We start from the raw sequence: 22,431 nt of genomic DNA on the forward strand, positions 1-22,431 counted from the left end.
TTTTAATAAGTACAGCTGAAGCATTTTCTGCAGAATCCACTGTAAACATTGCACATTGTTAACGGATTTTTGTAAATGTCTAAATGGCATTCAGAAACCTTTTACTGTTGCTAAATTTTTCATGACCTCAGCATTGAACTAAGGGGTCTCCATTTGGTCTCAGGACCCACAGTTTAAGAAGCAGTGGCCTAGAGGGCCTAACCTAAGCTGAGTGTTCCCCTTCAAGGCTCCCTTCTACACTGTGCTCTATCCTATGATTTGATCCCAGATTATCTGCTTTGAACTGGATAATATGAGTCTACACTGTCAGGTAATCTGGGATAAGCAGATAACCTGGGATCAGATTCTGGGATATAGGGCAGTTGCAACAAACACCCAAGACTTAAGGCAGTTCTGCTTTTGAACATCAGTGTCACCCAATAGTCTAGGGACAATGTATGACCCACAAGCATTTCCATACTACAGTCCTGACCTTTTAGACAATGTGCATCCTTCCAAAACAGATTGAATTAAAATTCTGGAATGGGGCTTTCTTGTGACCAATACCCCCACTTTGTCTGGATCTGATCTCTAGTTATTTCCAACTCAAGCTAGTATTTAATCATGACAGTGTTCAAGTATTTTTAAAATGTTTTAGAAGTCTTTTAATGCTTAGAAGTCGTTTTAAGCAGTGACGTTTCTGGAAAGTTAAAAGGCTGACCCTTTTTTCCCTTCCTTTTTTAATCATTGCTGGGAGATTTTGTTTTGGTTGTTCCAGACATTCCTATAGTAGTAATAGTTGTATACTCCAGCTTTAGAGACTTTCTGACTGCTGGTATATACATGGATCACTGGGGTATGAAACTATGAGGAATCCAAGTTAACTTTGTTATTGAGGGATATACTGCATGAACTTTTGTTTAAGTCAAATCTGTCTGCTCACAGTTTAATTTGAAGACTGGCAGAAAATTATTTTAAAATATCTAACTCTTCGGTAATTCTTGCACAACAGTCATACACAAGACAAAGACAAGAGCATACCAATTTGACATACTGTATATCCAAAGTATATGCGTTCACGACATGTTTGAGCATTCTTTTTTTCTTTTTGTTTCTGCAGCTGATTACTTGCCAAAAGCATTGGAGGGCGTATTTATATATGAAGAAGAAGGCTCAGGAGTCCCTGGTTCAAACAGGAAAGGAAATGATGCAATTGTTGTCGAACAATGGACTGTCATTGAGGTAATTCCATGTGTCTGTTTTTAACAATTTAGATTAGTCTCAAAGATTTATCTCAAGGATTATATGTCCTCATATCTGGAGTTAGGTTTTGTCAGTTTAAATCAGGGGTCCTCAAACTAAGGCCCGAGGGCCAGATACGGCCCTCCAAGGTCATTTACCGGGCCCTCGCTCAGGGTCAACTTAAGTCTGAAATGACTTGAAAGCACACAACAACAACAACAATCCTATCTCATCAGCCAAAAGCAGGCCCACACTTCCCACTGAAATACTAATAAGTTTATATTTGTTAAAATTGTTCTTCATTTTAATTATTGTATTGTTTTAAAGTGTTTTTTGAACTACAAATAAGATATGTGCAGTGTGCATAGGAATTCATTCATGTTCTTTTCAAATTATAATCCAGCCCTACAACAGTTTGAGGGATTGTGACCTGGCCCTCTGTTTAAAAAGTTTGAGGACCCCTGGTTTAAATAAATGATTCAACTGTAACAATGCTTTAAAATCAGGTGTGTGTTACATCTTCTTGGGGCTGTAGTTAGAATTAGCAGCAACTGAAAATTCACTTATTATTTGCATACATTTCTTTTTATTTCTAGCCTCCCAAACTCTAACTAGGTTACTGTTTCATTATCTGGGTGGAAGCCACTAGGGAGCGCTAGAGAGAGAAGTATAGTCCATTTTATGGGAGTGGAGGGTGGGTTGAAGAAGTGAAACCATTTCCCCCCATTTTCCTGTTATTCCCCCCACCCATGTCCCCATTGTTGAAACTGTTGGGTGAGTGGCCTTATTAACAAAAGACCCTCCTCATAAATGCACAGCAGAGTAACATCAGCAGCAGCGTGACCCAACACCAGTAATATAAAGTGATGAAAAGAACAAAAACACAGAGACCAATGTTATCTCTTCCATAGGAGGGTTTTCTTTATAGCAAAATAATGTGGTTGCACTATTTACAACAACAAGATTTCCATGACACAAATAAAGTTCAGCCTTCACACTGAAGCTTCACACACAAGGCCTTCTTATACTGAGGCTTACCTCACACACAGGCTTCTCTCACAGATTAGGGCCTAGCTCACACTGTGAGGCCTTCTCACAGACTGAGATCTTTCTCCCACTGAGGCAAACTAACACAGAGGCCTACTAACCGGCTTATATAGAACTGCAGCTTTTGCTGAGTTATTGAATCCATTTAACCCTTTCAGTGCTTCACTCAAATTTTTGTAATTAAATTTCTGACAGAAACAATCCTCGTTTATGACCCCCCCCCCCCCCCCCCACATAAAATGGACTATCTCTCTCTCTATCCTCTCTCTATCCGCCCTGGTAATAGAACAATACCTTAATGAGTATTGACAGAAATGGTCGGATTCGCACTAGAGAAAATCAGACAGTGTGGGTCCTGTACCATTTTTGTAACATTTTCTTTCTTACTTCCCTTAGTACATTATATTTTTCTTTTGCTATATTACTTATTTCCCTCTGGATGTCTTTCCCCTCAATTTCCATCTCCATTCTTCACGTTTGAAGAGGGCTCCTGCACAACTTTCACGCTTTTTACCAGGGGTAAAGGACAGGTGTTGGCATGGTTGTAAACAAAAAGGTGTGTTTAATCGTATTATATGGGAATGTGATAGAGTACAGGCATACTGGAAAATGATTGAAAGAGAAATTAAAAGAATGTTAAATCTTCAAGTAATAATAGCCAATGCAAGGATACTAGGAGTGTTTAATGTGCAAAAGGAAAGGGTGGTCAATACATTAATAGCGTGAGCTCAAATTATTTTTGTGTGAGGTTTTGGAAAGATAAAATAATGTGGACTCTGACAAATTGGTATAATTATATGGTTAATATGTTAAATGTGGAAATAACAAATTGTAAATTGAATAATACAGATAAAACAGAAAATGTTATAATAATTGAGAGCATGTGGGAACCCAATTAGGAATTATTTAGATAATGTATTAAGATTCAGAGTGGAAAAATTGAGATTAAGATTAATATTTCAAATATTATTTCTGTAGCTTATTGTACAAAATGTATGCCTAGGGGGAAAGGGCAGAGAGTAGGAGTGGAGTAGGGTAAAAAATTAATTTTTTTTTAAAGAGAAAAAAAAGGCAGTGTTTATTTCTGTAAGATTTTGACCATTAAGTGCCAATTCAAATGTTTTTAATTCAAAAATCCTTGTATACTTTGTTCGAGATGGATAGAAAAGCAGATTTTGTTTCTGTATGTATCTCACCCTTCATTCACATTTGAACATTTTGTGCATAAATAGTTGCATAGACCCAACTTCAAAACCACATATGTGTAGGTTTGGATTAATTTTATGCTTGAATGATGAAAAATTCCCTGACATAGTTTTTGGCTAAAGAAACTGCCCACTATACTGCTGAGAACATCAATATGTGGTAACAACTTTGCTGGAAAAATTGTACACTTTCTTAAAATGCTAGAACTGTCTTCTAGCAAATGAATGAAAGCAGAAGCTGATTTTTCCTAAGATGGTGGTCTCACAAAAATATGTTGACTGCTGGCATAAACATCGTTGCTTGAAAGGGGCTCATTTCCTAGCCACTGTTTCGGCTCCTTTGCATTGCACATTGTTTTGGATGACTCACGGTATCCTGTGACATGTGGAGCTTTTATTAACTCACATTTGCTATTTCACAAACTGAACACAATGAATAAAATAAATATGGCTCCATTCCAATAAATCTGTATAGACGGACACATGAGGTGGGACACTGCCATTTGGCAGAAGTTCTTGTCATTTTCCATGGCAACCACTGACCAACAAAGAAGCAAGTTGCTACAGTAGGAAGTAAGTTTCGGACTGACCAAAGTAGTCTGGACTGTTTGCAGAGTACCATCACACACAAATGCTTGTACAGGCAGTCCCTGAGTTACAAACATATGACTTACATAGTTAATAATGGGTGTTTTTTTCGTGTCAAGAGCGACTTGAGAAACAGCAACACACACACACACACACACAAAACTAAAAAAGAGAAGGAAAACATCCAAACCCACACACAACTCTGCTATATGGACTCTGGGAAGGTTTCCTCTTTTTCAAAATATATTAATATCTATGTTTCTTAATATAGGGCAGTGAAATCAAAACAGACTATGGTCCTTTATTGCACACACTGGCTGAATTTGGTTGGCTGTTAACTTGTGTACTCCCTACTCCGATCATCCGACTGGACAGGTAAATGAAAATGCTTATTTTTTTCTCTGTAGTAACAGTACAATTTTTAGGAATGCACATCAGATCTGAAACAATGGTATTATCCAAAAGAAAGGGCTTTTTCTTTCTTTAGAAAAGGCCTACCATAAAAGCGTCTTGGAACAAAGAGCCCTGGATGAATCTGTCTTGCTCTCCAAGCTTAAAGTAAATAAACTAGGAATTTGTTCTCTTCCAAATCAGATCAGGTGGAGAGGAGTCTTTCCTCAAGTTTACTCAGATTTAGGCATAAAAGCCAATATCCGTTTGGACCAACGGTGGGCACAGATTCAAATTTTTCATTAATAATAAAAAAATAAATATCTACACTTTCTGGAAACAGTGCTATTATTTTTGAGAAGGGAAGTCTAGTGACTCACTGGCGGCCTATTGCGGGTCAGCATGATTCCAGCCATGACTCCCTCACCTTCCTTGAGTTGCCGTGATATGGCTGCATTCCCAGGTGTCCTTCTGAGATCCAAGGCACAGAGGCAGGAAAGCCTCATAGTTTAACCATGTAGTTTAAAGATTGGTTAGCTGACCTGGCAGGAATATCCAGATGTTTTGTTGTGTGTTTCCAGTCAGATTGGGTGATGATGTTTAAATGAAGGTGTTCCCCAGAGTCTGTGTCAGTGCAGCGTCTGACTCAACACCCTCAGCATGGTTGTGTGGTCATGATAACTGGTAGGCATGGTTGATGGTTTATCATCACAACTAGAGAGTGGTTAAGCATGGTCTTGGATCCAGGATGGACATGCCCAGTGCTGAACCAGTGGTGAGAAGCCCTGCCGAGGGACTCAAGATGTGTGTGGAGGGGGGGGGGGGCGGTACGGGACCAACATAGACCTTGGGCAGTGAGGCTGAAGTGTGCCCAGTGCCTCCTGATGGCAGTGGACCATATAGGATATGTGGCTTCCCCTGTGATCTGGCCAGATGAGAAAACTGGATTTGTTATTGATGCCTGGATCCAGACCATACAAGCTCCAACCCAATTGCTGCTACCAATTTAGCTGTGGCGAGTAAATTCCCTATTTGTTCATATCTGCTAATATGCATGTTTCACCGCACATGAACCTGCTATTGCATTTTGGTAGTATTAGTGTGATTTAGATAGATGCTTCTGTAAATTATAGATTCTGGGAAAGTGGTTTCAGAACCTAAAGTTCTGTTGGAAGGACAAGGGCTTCTTGTGATATTCTCATAGATGTAGAACAACTGATGGCAGAAAATATAAAATAAAACAACCAGAAACATCTGTGAATCACCATAATTGTCTTGAGTTAGTTCCTCTCATTTGTCCCCACAAAAACACCGTAAGGTAGATTTTGCTGAGAGGTGGTGATTTGCCTGTGATCACTCACAAAGATTTGCAACTAAGCAAGGATCTGACCTTGGATCTCTCCATTCCAGGTCTAATGTTCAAACTATGATATTATATTTACTATTTCAGATGAATGGTGTCAAGGCTGAAACTTACTGGTAGAAGACAATGCAACAATTGACATGCTTACTTTGCATAATATGATTTTTTTCATTGTGCTCTTAATTGGCATGTTACACAATTTTGCATAATTTGCCAGTTGTTCTTTTGTGCCTTCAAGTTGTTTCCAAGTTATAATGACCCTCAAGTGAACCTATCACAGGATTTTATTGGCCAAATTTCTTCCCCTGAGGCTAGGAAACTATGACCTGTACAAAGACAATGTACAAGGGTTTCCGTGACTGAACAAAGAGTTCAAACCCTGGTCTCCTAGAGTCCTAATCCAACACTCAAACCACCACACTGGCTCCATATATGGCCACCTAAATTTGTGGAACTGGTGTGTAACAACCATAATCAGGACTGTGTGTGTGTGTTGCTGTTAAACAAAATAATCCCTTGATTATTTTGCTGATGTATGAGCTTAGGTTTAATTGACTTTAACAAAGAGAGGCTGGTATAGAAACATTTCAACTGGTAAACAGTTGAAATGTTTCTCTTATGGAAAATCCAGACCTTAAGCTTTAATTTGAGAAGATGCTCTTACATAGTTTTGATTTTGTGTGTGTGTGTGTGTTTGGCTTATACAAAAAAAACCTGTCTATTTTAATATTTAGCTTGGTTTTGATTGATGTATTGATTCTGAGTCTTTAGTGAACAGCACTTGCACGTCTCTAGCACAGAATATGTGCATCAAAATGTTAGTTCAGATTGGCATGATGTATTTGACTTTTTAAATTTTTATATACCAACAATTAATAATAATAATAATAATAATAATAAAAATTATTTCTATCCCGCCACCAGAGGGACTTGGGGTGGCTTACAGACAGCACACAATAGTGCCATAAAACACATAAAATGCACACAAAAAGTACAATATCAAATGAACAACGCAGGACTTCCAGAACCATCTTCTAACAAAGCTAATAAGCCATGTTCAAGGAAAAATGGAAAGTTTCTGTGTCTATAATGAAAAAATAAAGGTTCTTCCAATTATATCACCATATTAAAAAGCCAAACAAAACATCTGAATTTCCCCCACTAGAACTCTATAGATTGACAAATGCGATTTTCGTTGAATATTATCAAGTCACCTGAAGAACAAAAATAATACATTGAATAAGTATTTTATTATTGTAGTGAATTTTATTGTTTCTATCCTGTACCTATTAAATATCCATTAATGTTTAAGAATAACCATGGTCAGGCACAGCATTAAAAGCAATTCAATACATTGCAATTTTGATTCTAACTATCTAATTTTGTGGCTTTTATTTATTTATTTACCACATTTATATGCCGCCCTTCTCACCTTGAAGGGGACTCAGAGCAGTTTACAAGTTATATGTACATACAATATATTATAATAATAGCATAGCACAATATTAGTAGTATATATTATTATATTGTACTATACCACTATATAATATTATTGGTAATATTATATGTAATATTAAATCTAAAATTATTATATTGTATTATTAGTATTATATTGTATTACATTATAAACTTATTAATATTATATGTGTATACAATATATTATATTATTAGCACAGCACAATATTAGTATTATACTGTATATTTCTAGATTGTACCATACCACGAAACTATATTATTAGTAATATTACATGTAATATAAATATGTACTTATATTGTATTATTATTAGTATTATACTGTATTACATTATAATATTACTATCAATATTATATATGTATACAATATATTATAATATTAGCACAGCACAATATTAGTATTATATATTATTGTTTATCTATTACTATTGTTTATATATTACAATATTATATATATAGAGAGAGAAAGAGACTGTTATATTTTTAAAAAATTTTCAAGCATAAAAGGCATCAAATTACCTTGTTACACTGTTCTAAATTTATATTCATGTTTCCAATAATAGACATATGATTGCATAGTATTGGAATTTAAAATTGACAAGTGATAGGGAATGTGTGCTAATTTATACGATACAATTTTATGATGCTTTTTGGGCAAATATTTATTTAAATTCTGTCCTTTTTCAAAACATAACTAGAAAGGTGCATATTTTAGTTCATCATGGTCACAATTTAGGTTATGATGTGTGTGAGATGTGGTTGCCCACCTGGATTAACAGGGGCCACATTATCCCAAATTGCTTTCCCTGGGATATTTGCAAATTTGAATCAGGGCCCTTCCACACAGCCATATAACCCAGAATATCAAGGCAGATAATCCACAATATTTGCTTTGAACTGGGTTATCTGAGTCCACACTGACATATAATCCAGTTCAATGTGGATTTTATGCAGCTGTGTGGAAGGGGCCTCATAGGTGCTTCAAGAGAAGCAAGATCTGGATGTCACCTTGACTCCTTGTCAATAAGACATAGGACACTATAAGGCAGAAAAAGAAAAAGGACTTTTTGATAATTTTATAGACGGCCAATTGTTGCAGGAAGTAGTGTTTGAGTCATTATGTGCTATTGTTTATTATATACTAATGATGGACAAGCACTGTATCATAATTCAATGAATCTGATCACACTCTCACCTACTATGACATTGCATTATTTAAATAATAGGCATTCCTATATTTCTATCTATTTATCTTTCTGACTCATTATCCCTTATAGAGTTGACTGGCAGTCTTTTATTTTAAGGGATGTGTCTTATTTAAAATCTGAACACAAATATGAAGAAAGGCTGTTTGGAAGAATGATCATGAGAATTCACATCACCAAAGCACCAGCATAGTGCATCTGGAGAGAGATTTGAAAGTGATGATTCCAATAACATTATGTCTTCATTTGCTTAAACAACACAATTGCTAGGAGACTACAGTCTGGTGAGATAAAGTCATACGTGAGAGACAGTCTGGCAGACTGTTGGAAACTGATGACAGTCTTTTTGTTCCAACTCTATGTTAACTAATTTCCATTTAATTAACAAACAGATAGTGTTGTAGATTATTATTTATTATTTATTATTTCAAAGTTTTCTATCCCCACCTTCTCACCCCTTTGAGGGCCTCAGCCCGGTTTCCAACCATAAAAACACATACAATCAGTAAAAATATCATAGTTCACAATTACACTAACACATTAAAATAACAAATATTTTTAAAACTACGGTGGTCAGTCGTCATACTAAAATCGAATATACATCATCTTCCATCCAAATCTTAGGGTGTTATGTCATTCATCGAAAGCCTGTCTCGATAACCACATCTTCACCTGTTTCCTGAATGTCAGGATAGACAGGGCAGTTCTGACCTCTGGTGGGAGGGAGTTCCAGAGTCGCGGGGCCACCACCGAGAAGGCCCTGTCCCTCGTCCCCACAAACGCGCTTGTGAAGCCGGTGGGACCGAGAGCAGGGCCTCTCCAGACGATCTTAATAATCTTGATGGTTTATTTTTTTTATCTACCCCCACTTTTATCCTAACAGCAATTCTATTAGTGGCTCATGCTGACCACATGAGCTTTATGGGAAAGCTTAATTTTTCATCTTATAATTCCATCATGTAACTCGACAGAATCCTAGAATCATAGAGTTGGAAGGAATTCCAACATTTATTTGTTTTATTTTATTATTTTTATTTACAACATTTCTACCCTGCCCTTCTCAACCTTCGAGGGGAAACTCAGGGTAGCTAACACTGGCAACAATTCGATACTGCAAATCACAGTATAACAACAATATAAAACCATAAATACACAATAGATTAAAAGCCATAACATTAGTTATACAATCATATAGCCGTTTCCATTGTTATAACAATCATATGGTGAAGTTCAATGTCCAAAGTGCCGTTATGCCTGTTAGCCAAAGGCCTGGTTCCAAAACCACAATTTCAATTTTTTCCGAAAGGAAAGTAGGGAGGATGTCAATCTAACCTCGCTGGGGAGTTAGTTCCACAAGCGGGGGATCACCACCAAAAAGGCCCTGTCCCTCGTCCCCACCAGACACGTTTGTGAGGCTGATGGGACCGAGAGCAGGGTCTCCCCAGTGAATCTTAAACTACGAGGTGGGACATAGAGGGAGATACGTTCGGACAAAGTAAGCTGGACCAGAGCCGTATAGGCCTATAAAAAATTTATCTGATCCAACCTGCTGATGGAGCAGGAATCCACATGTATAGTGTGGCTCATTTCAAGGCTATCCCATGCACATAGGATATTGTAGAAGTAAGGAAGTTGCAGAGAGGAGAAGAAAAATGACCTGAACTTTGAAATATTTACTTTATAAGAAAGGGTAGCTACCATGTTTGAGGCTACTGCTACCAGCTGAGGCAGCCCTTCCGTCAAGTTAGCTTCTGAGAGCGGATGTGAGCATAATTGTTGTTGCTATCTAGAATCAATTGTTTTGCAATTTTCCCATTTTAAATTATTTTGTAGGAAAAGTGTTGTTGGGTTTTTTTTAATTCTGTGTTTCACAAATGAAGTGAGAGGAGATAGACTCAAAATTCTGTCAAGAAGTTTTTCTGGTCAGCATACCAAAAAAAAAAAAAAAGAAAGAAAGAAAGAAAGAAAGAAAGAAGAAACCAAATGTGTATTTTCACAATGACAGAAGTTTGTACATCATGTGGTTTATGCTTGGAGAGTGTGGACAATGTCAATTTTACAAAGAAACACATGACTGAGCTAACTTTCATTTGGTATTTAGGCAGAACACACTATATTAATAGCTGCTTACAGACCATCGGCTCCATGTGTCATAATTTCAACTGTCCTTTGTTGCTATTATGAAAACCTGGCAAACTTAAAAATAGAATATGCAACTGTGGTGATCACACCCATTTACCACAAGTGTATGAGCTGTTCACAGACGCTTACCACAGGCTTGAAGGGGTCATATTACTATGTATACAATAATTAGAGTCAAATTATTCATCCTATTTTAGATAAGACGTGTTCCCCACTAAAAGTATGCAAACTTAATTAGAATGTTCATCCCCTTTGTTCCCTTGCCACACATTTTGGGGACAAGGGACAGTAAGGATGATAGGGTAGCTTTTCTTGGCTATAATCCATCCTCTGCATATATTAATAATAATTATCTTCAGTGAAATCCTCTTTTACAATCATGACTTGTTTTGACTTTCGCTATTGCTAATCTACAGAGTGATGAGACCATGTTATTATCGGATTACCACTAACTATACTTCTGTTCTGTAAACAAGCACTCTGGACTTCATCCCACAAGCAGGAGGAAAGAGAGGGAACCCTCTTACCCCATTCCCTACTGTCTTTCCTTGTTTTCTGGGATAGCCAGCCATTCCACGTCTTTTTTGCTTTGATGTACTTCTTTCCCCAGCTTTCTCCCACTTTTTTCCATTTGGAGCAGGGTGCTGAAGATGGATTTAGGGCTCCATTTCCATTTGCTGCTGAAACAGTCTCACAGAGTCCCACCGGAAGGGCCCTTAGATCACGTGATGGCTTCTGTGGGACTCCATTTCCAAAGCGCATGGAAACTGAGCTCTAAACCCGTAAGATGAAGTCCTTAAGTCCTTTTGTATAATGCTTTTTTAATGGGTTTTTCAAATTTTTACTCAATTCCCCACCCTACACTGTATGACAAATAGGATAGAACCACTGTACATGAACTGGAATAACAGTACTATAATTCTGTAGTGTGAATGAGCGTTGATTCACTATTAGTTTTCATTCTGTGGGCTGCTCCTGAACATGAATGGTTTTTAGCAATATCAGAGTAGGGGTAGTCCATTTGGGTAGCTTGGTAATGTCTAAAGAAGAGGTGTAATTTGTCCTTAAAAGCAAATTCTCATGTCATCTAATTAATAAAAGTTCAGTTTTTAAAAATAATTGTGTTATACTAGAATAGTGGTAATTACTTTAAAACCTCGGCAAAATTACAATTTCCACAAAAGAACAAAAGACATTAGTAACTACTGTATGTCATAGTTTCAGCTGTCTTTGCAATGGTTTATTTAAAAATAAATAAATACAAATTACATGTTTGAATACAGAATCACATCTCATGCCACCTCCACAGCTCTTTCCTCCCTACTCTCTCTCTCTCTCTCTCTCTCTCTCTCTGGACTTTGAACTCCAATTTTAGAACTCAAGCAGAATATTAATAGCTATTAGTGTAGTTAAATATAAGATTCAAACTTTTTTCTGCATTATTTGATAAAGTAGTCTAAGCAGATAATTAAAGGCCTGGGCAAATACAATACAATGCAATACATCTTGCAGCTAGAAAGAGAGAGTTGTATTTACTACCGAGTTAGCAGGATTCTCCTCCTGCAACAAGGCAAGGGCAGACATCACATTTCTTCCCTGTTACAATTGGCTGTTCAGTAGAAACCATAATCAGCTCTTGAGGTACTGGTGGTCTCTCAGATAGAAATGAATATAGATCAGTGTTCCTCAATCTAGGGGTCAGGACCCCTGGGGAGGTTGTGAGGGTGTGTCAGAGGGGTCGGTAAAGAATATAGATCAGCGTTCCTCAATCTAGGGATCAGAACCCCTGGGGAGGTTGTGAGGAGGTGTCAGAGGAGTCGGGAAAGACCATCAGAAAATGCAGTATTTTCTGTTGGTCATGAGTGTATTTTGTGGAAAGTTTGACCCAATTCTATCGTTGGTGAGGTTCAGAAAGCTCTTTAATTGTAGGTGGACTATAAATCTCAGCAACAACTCCCAAATGTCAAGGTCTATTCTACCCAAACTTCACCAGTATTCACATTTGGACATATTGAGTATCCATGCCAAGTTTGGTCCAGATCTATCATTGTTTGGGTCCACAGTGCTCTCTGGATGTAGGTGAACTACAGCTCCAAAACTCACGGTCAATGCCCACCAAGCCCATCCAGTATTTTCTCTTGGTGATGGGAGTTCTGTGTGCCATGTTTGGTTCAATTCCATCATTGGTGGAGTTCAGAATGCTCTTTGATTGTAGTTCAATTATAAATCCCAGCAACTACAACTCTCAAATGACAAAATCAGTCCCCTCCCCCAACCCCACCAGTATTCAGATTTGGTCGTATCGGGTATTTGTGCCAAATTTGGTCCAGTGAATGAAAATACATCCTGCATATCAGATACTTACATTAAAATTCATAACAGTAGCAAAATTACAGTTCTGAAGTTACAACAAAAATAATTTTCATGGTTGAGGGACACCACAACACGAGGAACTGTATTAAGGGGTTGTGGCATTAGGAAGGTTGAGAAACACTGTCCTATACGCTTATTGTAAGCTGCAACTTTATTATATTAAACAATGATCAGATCTGTATTGTTGTTTAAGGAATACAGCAAGCCCTTCACATTTGCTTTTGTTATTTATCCGTTCAGTCACTTCCAACTCTTCTTGACCTCATGGACCAGCCCACGCAGAGTTCCCTGTCAGCCGTGGCCACCCCCAGCTCCTTCAGATTGAAAACCACTGATATAGATAGTGGAGGTGCAAGATTAAAGGAGAGGGCCATAATCCGGCCCTCCCACAGTTTGAGGGACTGTGACCTGGCCCTCTGTTTAAAAAGTTTGAGGACTCCTGGTGTAGTGGAATAGAATAAAATAAAAGCAAAATGATAACCAAGCCATATAGGCCTTTAATAGCTTATAACCAGCAATTTGACTTTTGTTCAGAAACAGACTGGTTGCCTGTAAAGCTGGTGTAATGATGGGTCTGCATGTTTTCCTGTAACCAACTCCTCTTAACAAGCTGGCTGCAGTTTTTTGGATCAGCTGAAGTTTCCAAAACTTTCTTCAAGGACTGGCCACACAGAGCTGATAGTGTTCCTCTAGCACACACACACACACACACAACCACTTTACAAAGCTCTATTTGTTTTCTGCCAGTAAATTATTGTTTTTGGTGCTGTGCTGCTTTTTCATTTACTGTCATTTACTTGTGTATTTTAAATTTGAATGCCTTTATGAAGAAAGGCGGTATGTGTGTGTGAACTATCTAATCCCATGTATACCTACCAATGTTGCTACAGAAATGATCAGTTTTCTAGTTTACCTCCCTCTCAAATGGAAAAGCAGCTTTCAGGAACCTGTTTCGCAATGGCCTTCATTCCTCTTTCCTGCAAAAACAGGAAAGACAGCCTGTTCTTCAAACAGCAAATTGTTGTGGCTAACAGTGTCAATAAATAAACAATCTCTTTCAGAAAAATAAAACGTCCAGAGACAATGCTAAAAAGTTAATTAATCACAGCAATGTGGTATCTTCTCTGGTTATTTCATCAAAGCCTACATATATTCTTTGGGTAAAGGAGAAAATGGGAGTGGAAGGGTGAGAAAAACGTAACCTATAATACCGCTCCTTTTTAATGCACTTTCCCTCCCTCATTGAAATTCAGTGGAAATCCCACCATCCCTCCATTCAATTGTGAATTAAGCCCCTGGACATGATCGTGTTCAGCATTTTAATAGGGCTGGGTATCGGACATGTTGAAGTTGCTTACTTCCTATCTGGTACTCGCTGCATTCTTTCACTCCTTTTAAAATCAGAGCTGAGCTATAGCTTAAACTATTTTATTATTCTGTCTCTGCATGTAGTAGGTTGGGAAGGAAGATGACTTGTTTCCTGAGAGTTTTCTAGGATTTGTACATCCCCTTTTCCCTCTCTGCCCCCATTTTCAGGAAGAGATTTATGTCTATACAGCTTGATGCTCCCCTTTCGCTCGCTCTTCTTACAACCTCTTCAGACTTTCCTAATCGAATCTGGTATGAGAGTCAGGAAACTACTGGGTTGCTTCAATTAGCAAGCAGGAGACCTGTTTGCTTCCCAGTGCGATATCGCATCTTCAGAGCCAAATTACATGCTGCACAGGAGGTGTGTGTCACAGTGTCTCTGTACAAGGTAAAGATATCATTGGAAGATGGAGTGCGGATCCCCGCAGGGGTTCCCCAAATAGTTTTTCCATCCTGGTTTTAAAATAGTATTTTTAGTATAAAGAAACACTGACATGCTTAGGGAATACCAGTGTGGTCTTCTCTTATAAGAAGAAAAATAAAAGGAGCACCCCTCTGTTATGTCAGCTCCACTGGCTGCCGGTCCAATCCCAAACACAATTCAAAGTGCTGGTTTTGACCTACAAAGCCCTATATGGCTCTGGCCCAGCTTACCTATCCTCTACGTTCCACCTTGAAATTTAAGATCTTCTGGGGAGGCCCTGCTCTTGGCCCCGCCTTTGGCGCAAACACACTTGGCGGGGACGAGAGAGAGAGAGAGGGCCTTCTCAGTGGTGGCCCCCGCCAGTGGAACTCGCTCCCCAGTGAAATCAGGTCAACAACATCCCTCCTCACCTTCAGGAGGAAACTGAAAACATGGTTATGGGACCAGGCCTTTGGGTAGCTGGCAGATAATTGACAGTGGTAATAATGATAATGTTACGGAAAATGGACTATGGACAGGCTTCTGATTGTGTTGTGCTCGCTGAATTTGTTTCTACATAAGGCTAGGTAGCCAGTATTATTGCACTTTTCATTAATGTACTTTTTATTTTAAAATTAATTTTAAAATCAATTTATTGTGTTTTTATATGCATTACTGTATGTATTATTTATATGTAATGGCATCAAATTGTGCCGGATGTAAGCTGCCCTGAGTCCACCCTCCCCCCCGGGGAGGGGTTGAGAAGGGCGGGATACAAATGTTTGAAATAAATAAATAAACTTGAAAAGGGTACTTTTGTGAACTACAAATCCCAGAATCCTATAACATTTATGGATTCTGGGAATTGTTCTCCTAAATGGAATTATTCAAACGATACAAGGTCACATCTCTCTATCAGAAGGAGACATTTAGGACATCTTATGGCTCTTGAGATGCCTTCTCAGGATCCCAAGGAAAACAGGCTGAGTTGAACTTTAATGAATTTAACTGAGGCCACTTCTACACTGCCATATAATCCAGACTATCAAAGCAGATAATTCACGTCCTTTGCTTTGAACTGGATTATATGAGTCTACATTGCCATATAATCCAGTTCAAATCAGAAAATCTAGATTTTATATGGTAGTGTAGAAAGAGCCTCAGATTATTTGTGCTTTCTCTTCAGAGCAGAATATTAGTATCATTATAAGGAAATAATGTCACATTATGCTTGCTGGAGGGATATGTGATCAATAACATTATGTAACAAAATATGAAAAAAAAATTCTGTTCCTGGTTTGAAAGTGTTATTTTCTGATTAATTATGCAGTCCTTACTTTGAAAGTAGTTGTTATACTCCAGAAACTTAATTTTTGTATTGTCGAAGGCTTTCATGGCTGGAATCACTGGGTTGTTGTAGGTTTTTTCGGGCTATATGGCCATGTTCTAGAAGCATTCTCTCCTGACGTTTCGCCTGCATCTATGGCAAGCATCCTCAGTGAGGTCCTCACAACCTCTGAGAATGCTTACCATAGATGTAGGCGAAACGTCAGGAGAGAATGACTCTAGAACATGGCCATATAGTCTGAAAAAACCTACAACAACCCAACTTAATTTTTGTTTTTTATCCATCCATTACTTTAAATTCAAAAGTTTGCAATTTCCCTTAATGAAAATATACAATTTTAAACTTTTCAAAACAAAGCTTTTACAGTTTACTATTTCCCCCATGTTTTTTATGATAGTACCAATGAGGAAATGACATTTATAACCCAGGAACAAAAATCATGTTACACAGTGTAATAAGCTTCTGTAATATTATTATTTATTACTACTAACATTATTATTTATACACTATGTGAAGTGAACACCAGTTGGTATTTTCATTAACAGGTTCTACTTCCTTGATGCCACTTTTTTCTTCCTTAAACGCTGTGATAAATTAGTGGTAGAATTACAGTAATTCTTCTATTCTAAGGCACACTTTTCTCCCATATAAACATTCTAAAAACAGGGTGCGTCTGAGAATCACAGATGCTTTAATATACCATATACAAAAGACCTTTTTTTTTCTGTTGGTGGTGCTAAAATTAGTGTGCATCTTACAATGGCGTCTTAGAATCGGGGAAATACAGGTTTTTAAAATTGTGTCGGAAGCAAGTTGAGAAACTGCAAGTCGCTTCTGGTGTGAGAGAATTGGCCATCCTAGAGTATGCCCATCCTTGTGGAAGGCTTCTTTTATGTCCCTGCATGGGAAGCTGGAGCTGACAGATGGGAGCTCACCCCATCTTGCAGATTCAAACCGCCAACCTTCAGTTCAGCAGGCACAAGGGTTTAACCCATTGCGCCACCATAGTTTGAACTAGATTATCTGAGTCTACTCTGCCATATAATCCTGTTCAAAGCAGCTAAACTGGACTGTATACAGTTGTGTAGAAGGGGTCTGTCTTTGTTATCATTTGGTGTCCCCTAAGGCTGAACTTCATCAGATTTAAAGGGCCTGGAATATTTAAAATATAGTGGACTAAATTCTCCTTATGCAATACTATTGAAAAATACGTTGCTACACTTACCTAACAGAAAACAAAAATCAACATTAACACAGAAACTTCCTGACATTCGTCGCAAGGCCCTTTCCTATGTGTAAAGTGTTCATGAAAACATTGCTTAGGTAAAAGACATCTATTAATATGATACATGTGGATGTCTAAAAGGACACGATCCCGATTGTTTCCCCTGCCCCAGATTTTGCAACTATAGTGTCCTCATTCTACAGAGCTTGTGGGAATTTGGCAGATGGCCCAAATAAGTGGGATTCCTAGGCCCTAGGATGGTGATTGAATGACATATGATGTTCACGTCTTTAGCAAATCTAGGAATTGGGTGACATCCAAGGAAGGAAACAATGGTGGCTGTGACACATGGATAAGCTATGCACAACACCCAAACTTTTTCAAAAAGTTCCCCCTGTGAGAAGCTGCTCCCGATGAAATCATCAAGTTGCTCTTTCAGTTCTCCCAAAGTTCAGGATGCATTTGGGGGATTTGGTGTAATGCTCTGGAAAAATAAGAAAAAAAAGGGGGGGGGGAATTACACCTAATCCCACAAAAGCATCTTCATGGAAGCTGAAAAGGCTAGTTGACTGTTGAAGTTGTGTCTATAGCTTTCCAATTAGGGCCCCTCCAGACAGGCCCTATATCCCAGGTTCTGATCCCAGGTTTTGTGCTTTAAACTGGATTATATGAGTCCTCAATAATCTGGGATAAGCAGAAAACCTGGAATCAGATCCTGGGATCTAGGTTCTGTCTGGAAGAGCCCAACAAACAAGATCACTATACTGGCTGTTGTATTGGATCACATGCCGGACATGTCTAGGACTTTGTGATGTATCGGCAAATAATGTATGCAGATCCCAGTAGGATCTGAATTCAGAAGTCTCAGTAGTTTGACATATCCATTTTCTGTAACTTTTTCCGGCTTATGATCCCACCAGTTCTTTGTCACCGGCAGATGGTATTTGTGGCACAAGTTCCAATGAATCATCTGAGTAATGGTATTATGCCTTTGCTTGTAGTCTGTCTGTGCAATCTTCTTGAAGCAGCTGAGGATGTGATCTATCATTTTGTCTTCTTCCTTGCAGAGTCTACACTAGGGATCTGTCGTTGACTTCAATTTTGGCTTTGATGGCATTATTATTATTATTATTATTATATGGCAGTGTGGACTCAGATAACTCAGTTCAAAGCAGATATTGTGGATTATCAGTCTTGATATTCTGTGTGGAAGAGCCCTTGGACATACATGTAACAGGATTCAGAAAAATACAAATCATGACTTTCAGCCTAAATCCTAATATCCCTTAAGAGGCAAGGCTGGAAGAATCTGGTACAGACATCCAAGGATTGTTTAACATAGAGCAGCCAGATACCTTGTCTGGGAACACCCAGGGACTGTAGAAGGCTGCAAACTACCAAACTATGCTTGAAAGATTTGAAGTGCTCCTCACAGAAAGCCTCTTTTACTACATCATCTGTAAAACAAATAAAAAGTCATGGTGACAAGCCATAAAAGCTGTTTTCTTCCTGAGTTTATATCTGTTTTCTAATATTTGGAAGCACAACGTAGGCTGCTTGCAATTGGAGGTGACCATGAGGTTATTTTTAGGACACCAAAATTATGTTGATTATTACCTTTTCAGGGAGGTGGGGAGAGTTGGTTTGTCAGCTACTCAATACAAAGGTTTCACCTCTTTCAAGCTGTGGGTGTTTCAATATTGTGGAATACCCTTCATTCTACTTTCACAAATATTACTGTGGATATGGGGCATTCTGATCCACTGATTTACACTGGACTTCCCATAGGGTCAGTAAATAGTCTAGAGCAGGGGTCCTCAAACTAAGGCCCGGAGGCCGGATACGGCCCTCCAAGGTTATTTACCCGGCCCTCACTCAGGGTCAGCCTAAGTCTGAAACGACTTGAAAGCACACAACAACAACAACAACAACAACAACAACAATTTTATCTCATCAACCAAAAGCTGGCCCACACTTCCTATTGAAATACTAATAAGTTTATATTTGTTAAAATTGTTCTTCATTTTAATTGTTGTATTGTTTTTAAGTGGGTTTTGCACTACAAATAAGATATGTGCAGTGCGCATAGGAATTCATTTATTTGTTTTTTAAATTATAGTTTGAGAGACTGTGACCTGGCCCTCTGTTTAAAAAGTTTGTGGACCCCAGGTCTAGAGGTTGGTCACTGCAACTACCTTGCTAATTCAAATAGGAGCCTGTAGGAACCCTATAGACTAATGGTTCCATTCATTAAGTCCCCGAGATGTTGTTGGATTTCAGTTCCCAAAAGCTCTGGTGAGCATGGCCAGGCTGATTCTGGGAGTTACAATTCAAAATTTGGTGATTCAAGGTAGGGAAGCAGTGCTATAGCTAGTGCCCTGCATGATTAGAGATCAGGCATTGACAAATGTTGCCCCTCTAGGTGGACTTCAACTCCCAGAAATCCCAGCCAACTTACCAGCTGTTAGGAATTGTGGGAGTTGATGTCCAGAACACTTGGAGGGCTGAAGTTTGCCATGTCTAAAGATGTCACTCTCTGTGAGTAATGTATATGACACAACCCCCAGAATGTTCTTCGGAATCAGCCTTATCCTTTTCAAACAATGTAATAGAAGTGTGATAGATGTGTAAACATAAACATGTTCTGAAAAAAGCAACTCTTTAATATTTCAGTGAAGGAAACCTGGCCACAAAGCAAGTCGTTTTCCTTCAAAGGCCTGTCATGTGGAGCCCAGCTGCTCAGACACCTGAGGTAAGAACCATCGTCTTGTTAGCTATGGGCACACACACACAAACATCCAGCCAGGTATGGAAACATGCCAATTGCTGCGCCATTGTTTTCTTAATGATTGCGCAGAGCTGTCCGAAAAAGTGCATTCAGAGCAAAAGCTAGGTGGGATCCAGAAATGGCTGAGCGAGGCTGGATCTACACTGCCATATAATCCAGATAATCAAAACAAATAATCCTCATCTGCTTTGAACTGGATTATATGAGTCTACAGTGCCATATAATCTAGTTCAAAGCAGATAATCTGGATTTTATATGGCAGTATAGAAGGTGTGATGTTTGTTGTAGAACCGTCGGTGGACAGACTCACAACCCAACAGAGTTCAGTATCTTGTAAGGTAGTAGCTTATTCCATACATGGGTTACCTCCTAAGCTTTGTCTTAAATGCACCTTTTCAAACACTGCCTCTAGTATAAATACACTGCAGCTGTATTCATAAGGGGCTTTGAACTAGATTATATGGCAGTGCAGACTCATATAATCCAGTTCAAAGCAGAGAATGTGGATTATATATGGCAGTGTGATGTTCGTTGTAGAACCGTTGGTGGATAGACTCACAACAGTCCAGTATCCTGTAAGGTAGTCGTATCATACATAGCTTACCTCCTAAGCAAGTGGTTCTCAACCTAGGGTCCCCAGATGTTTTTGGCCTTCAACTCCCAGAAATCCTAACAGCTGGTAAACTGGCTAGGATTTCTGGGAGTTGTAGGCCAAAAACATCTGGGGACCCCAGGTTGAGAACAACTGTCCTAAGCCTTGTCTGACAAGTATAAACACTTCCTCCAGTATAAATACACTGCAGCTGAATTCACAAGGGACTTTGAACTAGATTATATGTAGTTCATATAATCCAGTTCAAAGCAGAGAATGTGGATTATCTGCCTTGATAATATAAAAAATCATTTATATCATTGTACTCATGCTTTTAATACTTGTATAAAATGTATTTGTTTTGATAGATTAGTTAGTTTATAGGGGACTCAAGGTGGATCACAGAACAATACACAGCAAACATTCAACAGATAGAGGTATTATGTCGGCATTTTCCCCAACTTCGGCATCCTGGAGGTTGTTTTCGATTCCGGCCACAGGGGGTGCTGTCGCTCCACAAAGAGTCCTTGGTCACAGACTTCCTCCTTCCTTTGATTTCCGGCATTTTCTGGTATTTCCTTTATGCTGCCGTAAAATACCTCCCTGCTTAAGCTGTGCCTAATTTCTCTACTCACCGCTGTTTTCAAATTGCTTAGGTAGACAGTAAGCTGGGCTGAAGGTCGGGTGCTCACCCCAACCCGGGCTTTGAACTGCCAAGCTTTAGATAGGTTACCTCCCAAGTCTTGTATGACAAGCACCTTTTCAAACACTGCCTCCAGTATAAATACCCTGCAGCTGTATTCACAAGTGGCTGCGTCTTAAAGGCACCTTACACCACAGAAGAGGCCTGAAACTTTACAACAGAGTTTTTCTTAGTCCCCTCTCTCTCCCATGTCAGCAAATGTCCCCCCAAAGTCACTCCTGAGAACTAAGGGACCTTCTCAAATGTTTTATGATGGAGCAAAATGAATGACACTTGGAGAGTAAAATGATGAATTCTGCAGTGCAGCTTTGTACAAGTAGAAGTTTATTTTGGCACATACAAGGGGCCTCTGTATCCACGTTAAGAGTGTTTGGTTCAGCTAGCTTTGGCTGACTTGTGTATCTTTTCTCCTGTTTTCTTCTATGGCCTAAAATATTTCGGACAAAGCACTCTTTTGTTTGTTCCTCGCTGCTTTCCCCCAAAACATTGTAGTTGGATGCTCTGCAAAACCACTGGAAAAAAATGTGGACGTATCCCTGCAGTCCAAGGCAACTGGACAAATTCTGTCTGTCTCTGGCTGGGAAAGAAAGGACTTCATTATCACCGCAGCAGCAGACATCTCCCTCCCCTCCCTTTCTCCACAATAAGGAGCATATTGTGTGGAGTTATTGCAACTGCTAGGATGCGCTATCAGACTATTAAGCCGTTTCTTCGCAGGATGACAAAGACATTAAAAATGAAAGGCTCAGAAAAGCTGTGTGCAGTTGCTGACCTCAGATGATCCTTGGGCCAGCTGAGGGATTTCCCTGGCATTATGATCTGAGCAAAAAACCACTCTGACCATTATGCAGCTGCTTGAGATGGGTGCGGTGACATGGGAGCAATGACTGCCTCTGCTTTGTTAACACCGTCCTTTCCAGGGTGCCTTGATAAGCTTTGCAAAGTGATATAGAAGCAATGTCTGCCTCCATAGTCTACAGCAGCATTTCTCAACCTG

General features: G+C 38.9%; 1 protein-coding gene across 1 annotated transcript in view; it reads left to right on the plus strand.

Moving 5' to 3' along the window:
- The window catches only part of RFTN2 (raftlin family member 2), a 43,692-nt gene that overhangs the window by 15,922 nt on the left and 5,339 nt on the right, over positions 1 to 22,431 (plus strand). Inside the window, exons 7-9 of the mRNA XM_060781057.2 lie at positions 1,100 to 1,221; positions 4,333 to 4,436; positions 20,025 to 20,103. Coding sequence (XP_060637040.2) covers positions 1,100 to 1,221; positions 4,333 to 4,436; positions 20,025 to 20,103 — 305 coding nt within the window. The remainder of the gene's footprint in view (positions 1 to 1,099; positions 1,222 to 4,332; positions 4,437 to 20,024; positions 20,104 to 22,431) is intronic.

The sequence above is a fragment of the Anolis sagrei genome, chromosome 1 (genome assembly GCF_037176765.1).
Source record: "Anolis sagrei isolate rAnoSag1 chromosome 1, rAnoSag1.mat, whole genome shotgun sequence".
Taxonomy (NCBI): domain Eukaryota; kingdom Metazoa; phylum Chordata; class Lepidosauria; order Squamata; family Dactyloidae; genus Anolis; species Anolis sagrei.